General features: G+C 38.6%; 1 protein-coding gene across 6 annotated transcripts in view; it reads right to left on the bottom strand.

The window, feature by feature from the left end:
- Window positions 1-13,138, bottom strand: part of AGBL1 (AGBL carboxypeptidase 1) — a 798,986-nt gene that overhangs the window by 490,517 nt on the left and 295,331 nt on the right. For all 6 annotated transcript variants that reach the window (XM_081290638.1, XM_081290637.1, XM_081290639.1 and 3 more), the window contains exon 18: window positions 5,072-5,252. In XM_081290638.1, the coding sequence (XP_081146764.1) occupies window positions 5,072-5,252 (181 nt within the window). The remainder of the gene's footprint in view (window positions 1-5,071; window positions 5,253-13,138) is intronic.

Below are 13,138 nucleotides of genomic sequence, written 5' to 3'. Positions count from 1 at the left end.
TTTAAATACATTAAAATAGAACTGAGGTCAAAATGGGAAGGAAGAGACATGGCCCAGCTTAGAGGTGAAGTGCACGAACAGGGTAATCTAAGCCCTCTATTATCCTAAAGAGTTCAGTGAAAATACACTACAGAATGTTCAACAGAGGAGAAGCCCAGTAGCAATAAATGTTCAAATTCAGCCTGGCTGCTGTTTACAATAAAAAAACTGATAATAACGGGAAAGTGTGTATTCTCTAACAGAGAGCCAGTAGGACCAGATAGAGAGTCGAGGGCCAAGCCAAGCTGGGAATTTAATTTCCAAGAATGGGACCTGGGATGAACCAATTCATTCATACTGGGACAAAATGGCAGGAAACCAGGGAACACTGTGCCTTGGCTTTATTTGGGAACCCTGGATATGTCGGTCTTTGACAAAAAGTCTAATTTCAGAGTCTTTCTGCTGATGGGGCTGAGATTATATTTGTATATTTATCCAAGTGTTATGGCTTAGATATTAGGTATCCCCCAAAAGCTCACATGGGGGACAATGCAAGAAGGCTTAGTGGTGAAGTGATTGGGTTATGAGAGTCTTAACTCAATCAGTAAATTAATCCCCTGACAGGGATTAACTGAGTGGTAACTGAAGGCAAGAAGGGTGTGGCTAGAGGTGGGTCACAGGGACATGTGTTAGGGGTATATATTTGGTGAGCTTAGCTTAGTTTCTCTCTGCTTTAAGACCATCAAATGAGCCACTTTCCTCCACCACACTCTTCCGCTCTGATGTTCTGCCTCACCCTGAACCCGGAGGAATGGAGCTAGCTGTCTGTGGACTGAAACCTCTGAAACCGTGAGCCCCCCAGTAAACTTTCCCTCCACTAAAATTGCTCTTGTCCGGTCTCTAGTTACAGCAGTGAAAAAGCTAACTAAATCACCGTGTTGGGAACAGCTGATAGAATGTTTTAAAGATTATTATATTCTAATTTTCTTAACTCTCTAGAGCAAAGAAAATTAGGATAAACATGAGTTCTAGTCCTGGCTCTATAACCCCAAATGTTTAAACTGAACCCAAGACTTAATCCCTGTGTAACCAAGTTTTCTTATCTAGAAGCTGCATAAAAGACCCATATATACTGAGTTGTAATGTCAATTAAATATGACAATACATGTAAAATAATTAGGTATTTCTTGGACCCCAAAAGATTCTGAGTATATATATTTTTAGATAAAGCCTGTGAGTTCTCTCCTTGTAGAAAGATAAAACCTTAAGAACTCACAGTGTAGTAAAGGGCTGTTGGCACTTTAAGTGACCCCAAATTGCTAAAATGGTCCAGATTTTTTCACCCGACTTTTATAGTTTGATTTGTTTCCTCTAGTGCATTCAGCTCTTACTTCTTAGCACCTTGGTGCATTTATTTATAGTACTCTTTTGCTCTTTATTTTTGTTTCATCTGTCTCACAGTGGTTTGGAAGAAGATAATCAAGTTTGCAGAATATACTCTAAGAATGAGCATACTCTGATTCTCCTGTGAATAAAATGTTAGGCTGTGTGTTGACTTCATAAAAATTATCTCGCTGCTACCACCCAATAACCAAAAATTTAAAAACAGGAATCATGCTCAATTTCTTCCTTTCCTTCACCCTGCTCCCACTTACACATTATGTCTACTTTTTGTGCAGCTTAAAAATCTCCTCCCCGCTCCTCACTTCCTACTCTAATCAAGCCACCAATATCATTTCTGTTCTTACATGATTTGTTGGCTCCATGTTCTATTTTACTCTACCTTGGGAATAAGAGTCAGAGAGCCACTGCATTGGTTCTCCTGACTTATACAGAATTTAGCCCAATTCAGTACAAACCATTAGGCCAGCAAGAGAGTAAATCATTTCTTTTGAAACTTAACATAACCATCTATCTTTTTATTTTGTTTTTCTGTTCAGACATGTGTTGCTAAGAGATCCTTGGCTTCACAAGACCCACTATATTTTCTTTTTTTACAAGAAAATCCTGGCTTTGTCTCGCTGACCGCTATTATCAAAACCCCCCAGCCATCCTCAGAGGCTCTATCACCATCACCACAAAAGGAAACAAGTCTATTTTTACGTGTTCTTGCAAGCTCCATGGAGACCCATAATTACTTGTAAAACAAAAGCACAGGCTAGTAGATTAATTGCCAAGTTCACGTGTAGATTCTCAAATGTTTGTTCAAAGGTTGTCTCTTCGCTGATCAGGTGACACACAGGGCAGTTCTTCCATCTTAAGAAGCCCACTTATACATGTCCACATAAAAATCAGTAAGTTGACAAAAATATCCAATAAACAATTTTTAGGTGAACTGTATCAAGCTTGGAGAGGACTTTATATGGAGAAATTCAGATGTGTACAAGGGGAATTTGATTTTTTTCCATGGCGTGGTCCAAATGATTATCTAAAATGGGTGAAGCTCACAGGCAAAGATCAGAACACAGTAAAAATGCAAATCAACCTTATTATGTACAATGGACTGTCAACCACTGATAGTTAAGTGGAAGTTACATAAACCATATGTTAGGCATGTTCAAAATAGGTCGCAGGAGCTGAGACGTTTAAGCCCTTTTATTGTAAGACATCATGCATCCATGGCAGTCTCAAGTCTTCTGATAATGATGTGCTATGACCTGTAGATTTTCCTACCAGTGGAATAAGACTGTGATTTCCAAGTCCCTTTTAGCCATAAATGTGTGCATAATCCAAAGATGTACAAAGTGCCTTGAGTTCCATGATGAAAGATGCTATACAAATGAAAAGGGTAATTTGAGTCATAATAAATAATAGTAATGATGATGAATGCTAGTGTCATTGAAAAGAAGCTGGCCTGCCATTTGGAAGCACAAAGCAACCAGCTGTGAGCTGGAAATAATGTGAGTTCCAGCCAAGAAGATATTCAGAGACCAAGACCACATTAACTTTAAGCCCAAAGCTTGGAGCAAGCCCTTGATTTGGAGGTGTGAGCATCTGAAATGGCAGAAACTTCAATACTAAAGCTCTGAGTTTGAATATTGCCTTGGGCTTATGAGACCATTTTCCAGAAAGGTCAACAGAGAGCACATTATCTTCCTTTTCCCTCAGAGGAGAAAACTGAGTAGGTCAAGGAAAGAGCCAGATTTCCAAATTAAAGTTCCAACTCCAGGTCCAGGGCTCTTTCCATTCTTTTCTGGACCCCTGGCAATTCAATGGAAGGGGAGACCTCAGCAAACAGCCAACTTGGATGAGAAATCATCAAAACAATATCATGTCCCAAAGATGCATTGCTTAGCTGTTCACCCACCGAGACTGACAAAGCTCATTAGTAAAACCCTTGGCTGATCAGGCAGGAAAGAACCATTCATTGATGTCCCAGAGCTGTTCTCCAGAACTAAAGGAACACAGCAGGAGCCAGATGTGTTGTGTGTGACCACGAGAGAACCCTACTTTAGGGCTACATCCAGCCTGAGGTCCTAGAAGTCTAATTACTGCCAGAGGCCCAACTGATGCTCCTTGGTGAATGGCTGATATTCCTTGGAGACAGATTGATGCATCTTGGTCTTTCAGTCCTTACACACGCTTGAATGCCAACCAGTAACTATAGAGAAAGAGGAGAGACCCTGCTCTCTGGACCATGGCCCTACCTTCAAACAATATACAAAGATGCACATGTGCACATGCGCACACACACAATTGACATCTGGGAACTGCTAAGCTAGAAGGACCATGTCTGTTAGAAACAGGTGCAAACCTCACTTCCCCTTCCTTCTTTCCTTCCTTCTTTTCTTTTATTCACTCCTTCCTCCCCCATCACTTTTTTTTCCCCTTTCTCCTGTTTCTTTTGCCTACTATAAATTTTCTAGCCTGTAGCTTTGATTTGTCTGCCTGTGGCATGATTTAACATATTTCATCATTTGGAATTTATGCTGTTCCTCTTATATTTCATCATCTTTGTATTTTTGACCTTTTAAAATGGCTTATCTTCATTTTGTGTTATCCTTTGGAATATATTCTATTCTAAAGTGTTTAACACCAAATTTTCTTACTTAAAGAAATTAACCATTTAATCTTTTTAAAATGATTCTTACGAAAATCATTTTGTCTCTTTGAAGTTTTTGTTTTCTTTTTACTATTTGTATATAATTCTTATCTCTTCACTTTCAGCACTTTAGTATTTCTGTTTTCTAAGTTTTCTAAATTTATCTTGTTCCTACTTTACTACTTTTAAATTATAAATACATTTTCCTTTGTAGCTTCTGAAATTATTCATTCTTTCAATATTTCTTATTGGTCTTGTATTTTTGTTTTTCCATAGAATTTAATATCCATTTTTATAATGAAGAACCATTTATTACCACATAAAGGGGCCTCATTCTTTGTCCACAGAGTTTGAGATGAATGCTTGTGAATGTTGACCCTGCTCACTGGTCATGTGACTTGGGGACCTCAGCTGGACCTGAGCTCACACACTGTGAGAGTGCCGACCCTGTGCCACAGACCTCATCAACAAGCAATCAACTCTCCCATTATTCCAAAGACATGTAGAGGCTGGGTAGGTGGAAGAGAGACTCCAATCCTCTCTTTTGCCACCAACATTCCATGAAGCAAAAGTGATACTCTTATTTTAGTTGTATTTAAAACCCAATAATTCCTATATTTGGTCTTTTGATGCTATCCCATGATTCTTGGATGTTCTGCTCATAGTTCCTTATCATCTTAAAATTGAGAATAAAGGTTTCTTTGCATTAAACATTGATAAGAAAAATATCAGCATTCGTCTTCTCTGCGAAGAAATCACAGATAAGCCCTAAATTTGCTATTAACTCACCGTGGGACTTGGATAAGTCAACTGATCACCCTGGACACCACAGTCCTCCATTCTAAAAGAAGAGTGTCACACTAGATCATCTCCTCTGGTATTCATCACCTATGATTCTATTCAAAGAAAGCATGAAACCAACATAAAATGTGTATGGGGAATACACTGTGACTTGTATAGATAACAGAAGCTCAGGAGAGAGACTTCCTTCTTTTCAGAGTGCCAACGCACTTCTTGGGTGGGATGATGATGTGACGTGTTGTGACATACTTGCCATTGATGACACCGTCGGGATTGAGCATAGGGATGATTTTGAAAATGAAGTTTTCCCTCAAAAGCCTTGCCACAGGGTCACTGCTGACCAGGAACTCCAAGGTCCCCTTCATCACCCAGCTGGCATTGCTCTCTCCTGGGTGGACTCGAGCAGTGATCACCTGATAGGCACGATGTCCTGCCAAAAAGGAGATACAAGAAAATTAAACCTAAACAAGCTTTTCGTTTCCATCAAGATACTCTCCCAAGGGCTAGAATCACACCTCATGGGCATGAAGGTCGATCATTTCTAGGATATATCTGATCTACATTTATCTATTTTTCATTTGCCTCCATGGTGTCCAAGACTCAAGGGAATATGAAGTTAAAGCTCAGGGGTGCTATCAAAAGCAGAAGCACTTAGTGGTAGGAAAAGAAGCCAAAAACAGATTTTAAACCAATTAACTCTCCAGAGTCCATTAGCATGATTCAGGATGTCACAAATCTGAGATTGAATCTTATCTTCATCACTTACCAGCTGTGAGATTTTAAACAAATGACTTAATTTCTCTGAGGCTATTTCCTCATCTGTAAAATGGGGACAATAATAATGGCCTCATGTGGTTGTTAGAAAAACAAAAAGATGTAAATATAAAGTGCTCAGTTTATTATTAGTCATCATCCGGCATTTGGCATTTGTTAGCGTCTTCCCTCCTTAATTATAAAGTCTGTGTGAAGGATGATGCCTCTCATTCCCTAGCTGAAATAGAAGTCAAATACAGAAGTGGTGTGTTGGGAACTCTGTGACTCTAAGATTCTGAACTCAATCATTCAGAGAGATTTGCAAATTCAAACTTGGAGGTTATAATGCTTTCTTCACTTTGCAAAGGGAGTCAGGAAAATTCTCTGCCCACTCACAGGGAATGAATTGATCTGAATAGACTTTATGAAGGTTGCATTCATACAGCTTATCTTTCTGATTTAGTTGATAGTAGACAACTGGAGCATCATAGCATTGAGATGTAGTCTGAAGCCATGTTTGGGCTTGAGTAAAAAAGGTATTTGGATTGACTAGTGATGTCTGTCCTGCCTCAGGGAAAGCAGGCCAGAAGAAGAGCATAATATCAGGAATTAACCACATATACTATAACCCCTTATCCAATTCTGTGGGTTTTTCTTTCTCCTTTCTTTTTGATCCTTACCTAACTCCTATTTGCCCCTAAACTCACTCTAATGAAAATTACCAAGCATTTGACAAGTATAAAAATCATAACCAAGAACAACCTGAAAGTTAATAAACTACTATTTCTTTTCCTATGGTTTAAATCATTTTGAGTTGAATTGGTCTTTTCGACTGTTCAACAATAGTTGTTTGAGGGTACAAACTGTTCTCAAATGTGTTCAAAGACAAAGCCAGCTAACTCTTCAGAAAGGAAGTTAAAGAACAGATAAAATACAAAGAAACAAATTTAAATTACTGAATTACACTAATATTGTCACCAACTAAGACCAAAAAAGACAATCTGCTCTTCCATATTTCTGTCAACACCCACGCTGAGGTCTAGATTTACGGGGTGTACTTCAGTGCATCTTTACTGACTACAGTGAAAACAGTTTGCTTTACCTCCTTGTAGGTCATCTATATGTTAGAGACAATATTCAGTTATGTTTTTCCTTAAGCAGGTGTCTTGAACATATTCCAGGAACTGCAGGAGGCAATGGGTAAAAAAAAGTTGAATAAATTACGGTCCTTATTCTCTAAGAGGCCATACCATTTGTCAGCAGTGACAAATATGCAACTAAATAATGACAAGCCAGCTAACGGAGGCATACATAAAGCACCCAAAATAGACCTAAGTGAGAAAGGTAGGGACGTTTCAAGAGATGTGATGATATTTGGACTGGGGCTTGCAGAATAAGTATCATCTTTCAGATAAGGAAGGTGAAAAGGATCTTCTCAGCAGAGAAAAAGACTCAGGCAAAAAAACCTAAAGCGGGGAAGGACATTGCAGTCATAAAGGAAGAGGATCATGTGTGGCTGATGCAAAGGGCTAAAGGTCATGGAAGAGGAATTTGGAAAAGCCGGCTGCTGTCAAACTGGCAACATCCCTCCTTATATATTTTGTTTAGGGATTGGGACTTTTCCTGGGGTCAGACATCCTCAACAATGGAGTCAGCATGTCACTAGTGTCCTGTGACCACTAATGGGGCTTATTACAAAATCATTCATGAAGAGTGGAGGTGCAAATGCTTGCTTATGATAATATACACAGCACAAACTGCCCATCGCCTGTCCACCAGCCTTCATCCCCTTTTTCCTAACTCCCAGATCTCTGATTTTGCAAGGACAGGAATTTTCCCAGATTGAAATATTCAGTTTCACAGCTCCTCTGGTAGGTAGGCAGAGCCAGCAACACAGCTGTGGTCAAAGAGATATAAATGGTAGCAGGGGGTGAATCTTTCTGGAAAGTAATGAAAAAGATGGTTTCACCAGACAAATGCCTACTTGTTTTTTTGTGGGTTTTTTTGTTTTTTGTTTTTTTGGTCTTTTGCTTTTCTTCTTCTTCCTGTCTTGCTCATAAATGTAATGTTTCCTGGTGAGGAAGCCAGCTTGAGAATCAAAGTCATATGCTAAGCATGGTGAGCATAAAGGAAGAAAGAACCAGTGTTCTTAATAAGTTCCTTAAGCATCTACACATACCTTCACTGGCTTCTTCAATATATCTGAATGTCTGAGAACAATAAAACACTGTTTTGCTAGCCCATTGCAATCACGATTCTGTTATATCCTGTTAAACTCTAATCTAACATATGAATATAAGATCAAGTTTAAAATCATCCCAATGATAATAATACTACCTTTAACAGAAAATATTCAGATGTGCTTTCTGGATTGGAAATAAAATAGTGAAAAAGTGATTTGTAATAAGATTAATATTTGACATGTAGGTTCTAGAAAAGAACAGTTGAGAACCACTACTTCAAGAAAAAGGAATTGATGGTGGATTTTTATGAGAAAGACATGCCAAAGACTGTGCTTCAGAAAAATAATTTTGACATTATTACAGATTACATTTGCCTAAAATCAGTCAGAGTTTGGCATAGTGGATTAAGGAACAATTTTTAGAGCCACATTTCCAGGATTCAAATTTCAGCTCTACCATCTTTTTTCTACCTGAGATTAGTTAGATGAGTTTCTGAAGAAATTCAGCATTGAATTTTATCTTCAGCTGTCCAGGTTGCTATAACAAAACACCGTAGACTATATTGTCTATAAACAACAGAAATTTACAGGTGGTTTTTTAAACAACAGTTCTGGGGCCTGCTAAATCCATCACTAAGGTGCCAACAGACTTGGTGTCTGGTGAAAGACCACTTCCAGCTTCCTATATGGCAGTGTCCTCACATGGCAAAAGGAATAAAGGAGGTCTCCAGGATTTATTTTATAAGGGCACTAATCCCATTCATGATGGCTCCAACCCCCATGACCTACTCACCTCCCCAAGACACTAATACCCCCTTTACTAGGAGTTTAGAACTTGAACATATGAAGTTTGAGAGAATACAAATATTCAACCTATAGTAGATTTGGTGTTCTTCATGCAAGACTAACAATTCACTACCTGAAACTTTATAAATAAGCATGTTGGGTAGTTATAAATAAGCATGTTGGGTAGGGAAGATACAAAATTAGTTAACTGAGCACAAGTGAAATTAAATAAAGGTCACCTTTCCTGCTGAGTCATTTGCTTACAGTCACTTCTACTCCTTCCAAAGAAAACGGTATTGGCATTCAATAACATGCTTGTTTGGTAATAAGGAGGCTTGATGATTTTGCACCCAACCAGTAGTCTATTTTCAGTTCTATAATTCCATACCACTCTCTTTGTGCTTTTTGAAATATACCATTTGAAACATATTGCATAACAATACTAATTGCTCCTAGCCTAGTAAGAAGAAATTTAAAAAAAAAAACCTAACTTAAGCTCTTGTAAATTTGTGATATCAACTGAACGTTCTCATTGTCCAGGCCAGTTGGCTTCCATTGCTTGATATACCCAACACAAAGCAGTGCATTAGTCAGTAAGCCAAATGCAAGCTCTCACACAGACACCGACAATGAGTTTCTTCCCTTTTTGGGGAGCCACATTGATAATATGCTAAACTGTAACACACCACAAAACCTAGCAAGCTGTTTTAGCATCCTGAAGAAACAAGTGGAGGGAAACTGTGACTTCTAACAAAGACATAAGCAGCATTTCAGCCAGTTCTAGTTGGTTTTCCTCTTTTTCCCTCTGTGATTTAAGATGATTCTGCAGTCATATTGGTGAGTTAAAACTTGTGGGATTATTCAGTTGTAGCAGCAAATGGTACTCCAGAGAACCTCTAATAGATAACATCTGTAAATAGTATGCAACACATGTACCATGGTTTTTTCTTTCCCCTTGTAATTAACAATTTCAGTCTTAGTAACTCATTTCTGCTTAAGGTTGGGCAAAAAGTATCAATACTTACATTTATATTTTTTTCTATGCAATTCATAAAATTCTTTTCCAGAAACCACCAAAATCTATGAGGGAGCCATGATTGGTTTATATCCTAGTTATTAAAGTTACATATTGAATTTAAGTCAGTGGTAATGATATCTGTAAAGAGAAATTAGGAATGAGTAGGATATTGAATAATGCTTAAGAGATATCAAACTATAGGCCAATTAGAAGTTGAGTAAAAACTGAAGATATATGTGATAATATTGGGTACATGTGTACCCAATTGTATGACCATCCTTTCATTTATTCCTTCTTTCTTTCAACAATATATATTAAACTCCTACTGGAGCTCCTCAGGGTAGGGCATATTTTAAGAGAAATAATGATTTTTCTCCCTGAGGGTGTGAATAATTGTCTGGTGGGAAAGACAGTCACACAAATAATTACCATCCAAGTGATCACAGACATTTGTCAAGATGTTTTCAAAGCACAGTGGAATACTCATATGACATTATTTACAATAACGCACACAACTGGAAATGACTTAAATGTTATGTTAGTCAGCTTTGCGTCACTGTGACCAAAATACCTGACCAGAACAACTTAGAGGAGGAAAACTTTATTCTCTGAGCTCATGGTTTCAGAGGTTCAGTCCATGGTCAGACAACTTTGGGCTTAAGATCACACAGAGCATCGTGGTAGAAGGGCAGAAGGGCATGTTGGAGGAAGGCTGTTCAGCTTATGTCAGAAAGAAAAGCAAAGGAGGAAGGAGCTGGGGAGACAAGATATAATCCCCAAACCCACCCTGGAGACCTAATTCCTCCAGCCACACACCATGTGCCTATACCACCCAGTAAACCAATTCAAATTAGGTTAGAACCCTTATAATCTAATCATTTCACCCCTGACTATTTCTGCATTAACATAGGAGCTTTGTGGGGGGCACTCTGTATCTTAATCATAGCATGTGTGTATGCACAGGAAGATAGCTAACAAATTGATATATAAAACAGAATATTATTCAGCCATTAAAAACAATACAAACCACTGGGCATGGTGGCACTTACCTGTAATCCCAGCAGTTGGGGAGACTGAGGCAGGAGGATCACAAATTTAAAGTCAGGTTCAGCAACTTAGTAAGGCCCTAAGCAGTTTAGCAGGAACCTGTCTCAAACTAAAAAATAAAAAGGGCTGGGGATAAGACTCAGTTTTTAAGCACCCAGGGTTCAATCCCTGGTACAAAAAATAAAAAAAATACATACCTATTTTTCTGTTGTCACGGGAAGATGTGTGTGACAAACCAGTGAGTGAAAAAAATTAGGAAAGAGAAGTACATTACAGAAAAATCCTGTTTGTGTGTAGTTAGAACATTCAATCACAGGTAACTATACATAGGGATGCATCTGTGAGTGGAGATCATTAGGGCAATTTTTATTTTTCCCTAGAGATTGAACCTATTTGTGCTGTACCTCTGAGCTATATTTTTATTTTTTTGAGACAAGGTCTCACTAAGTTGCTTAGGGCCTTGATAAGTTGCTGAGTCTGGCCTCAATTTTGCAATCCTCCTGTCTCTGCCTCCTGAGTCACTGGGATTACAGGTGCACACCACCACTCCCAGGCATCAGGGAAATTTTTATGCTTTCTTTATTTCACTGTGGAATGTTTGTGTCTTCAGAAAATAATAATCACTTACCAATTTTTATAAAGGCAAAATATTTTCAAATAGTATGATACCTCTGAAGAAGAGTAAAAAAATGAATTTTCACATAAGATTCTATGTTTGATCTAGTTCATCATATTTACACAATAGCTTCCAGGGGAATAAAAGAATGGAAATAGTAGTAGAAAAAACCTAAATAGATCACATTTGCAAACTATCAAGGTGCTAAGGTACATAACCTTGAGGAAGAGCAGAGTGAAACTACAAAGCCAGGTTTGCAGCTGCTTCTGCAGGCCTTTGTAACACATGCTGGAGTTAGAGACAATCTTGCAAGCTATGGAAGCACCGTGGAAAAGCATCATGCAGAAGTGTGATTAGACGGGACTTCTCTTGGAACTGAAGAGTCAGAGAGTGGAAATCAAAAGAAAAAGAAATCGTGAGGGGAGCAGATAGTGCCTTCCAGGTGAAGTCAGCTAGCATGAAGCTTAGCAAGCCTGGAAGAGAGGGTACCAAGGCAATCTGACTGAAGGACAATGGGGCGAGCATGGAGAGGAGAAAACAAGATTGGGAAGGAGATTCTGAGTGTTATCTTTTAGATCTGAAGTGCCCCCAAGCCAATGTGTTAAAGGCTTGGTCTCCAGCAATGCCATTGGGATGAGTACAACCTGTAGGAGGCGGGGTCTTGTGGGAAAGTTAGATCACCAGGGGTGTGCCCTGCCCTGGAAGGAGACATCTGAACCTCACCCTCTGTGCCTCTCTCTCTGCTTCCCAGATGCTGTGAGATGAGCAGCTGCCTCTGCCTCACCACCAGTCCAAGACAATGGACCAACCAACCATGCACTGAAACCTCCGAAACTATGAGCCAAAATAAATGTTTCTTCTTCATAAATTGATTCTCTAAGTATTTTTTTCACAGTGACAGGAAGACTAACACTGAGAAAAGAGACTATTTTAAAAGAGATGTGGTAGGAAAATGTTTACACATGATAGTATATAATTATAATAATGTGCCCACCAAAGGTGGCATATAATGCTCTTTTTATTTTCTTTTTTTCCTGGTACTAGAGATTGAACCCACAGGAGCTTTACCACTGTGCTATGTCCCCAAGCCTTTTTATTTTTTATTTTTTAGACAGAATCTCACTAAGTTCCTAAGTTCTGGAGCTGCCCTCAACTTGTGATCCTTCTGCATCAGCCTCCCGAGTCAATAGGACTATGGGTGTCTACTACTGTGCTCACCTCACACTATGTATATTTTATTCAGTGTGTATTTATCATTTATCAATATGTCTTGGAACACTTTCCATACCAACATAAAAAGATTTTTCCCTTCTTTTTAAATATTATTGGGGTATACTTTTAAAAATTTTATAATTCTATGTCACAAATCAATGAATTTTGACACATAGATACAATGCTGTAAAACTACATAACCCCATTTGACCAATTATCCCACTCCTCAGTTTACCCAAAGGACTTAAAATCATCATACTACAGTGATGCAGCCACATCAATGTTTATAGCAGCTCAGTTCACAGTAGCTAAACTATGGAACCAATCTAGGTGCCCTTTCCACAAATAAATGGATAAAGAAAATGTGGCATATATACACAATGGAATATTATTCAGCCTTGAGGAAGAATGAAATTATGGATTTGCCAGTAACTGAATGGAGCTGGAGAATATTGTGCTTAGTGAAATAAGCCAATCCCAAACAACCAAAGGCCAAATGTTTTCTCTGACAAACGGATGCTAATTCACAATAAGTGGGTGGTAGCTAGGGAAGAACAGAGGTACTTTGGATTAGACAAAGGGGAGTGAAGGGAGGGGAGGGGCTCTGGGGGTAGGAAAGACAGTAGAATGAATCGGACATTATTACCCTATGTGCATATACGATTACACAACCTGTGTAACTCTATGTCATGTACAACCAAA

The sequence above is a fragment of the Spermophilus citellus genome, assembly GCF_964194105.1.
Source record: "Spermophilus citellus genome assembly, chromosome: 4".
Classification (NCBI taxonomy): Eukaryota; Metazoa; Chordata; class Mammalia; order Rodentia; family Sciuridae; genus Spermophilus; species Spermophilus citellus.
The sequence above is the reverse complement of the archived record's forward strand: the minus strand, read 5'-3'. Positions and strand labels throughout refer to the sequence as shown.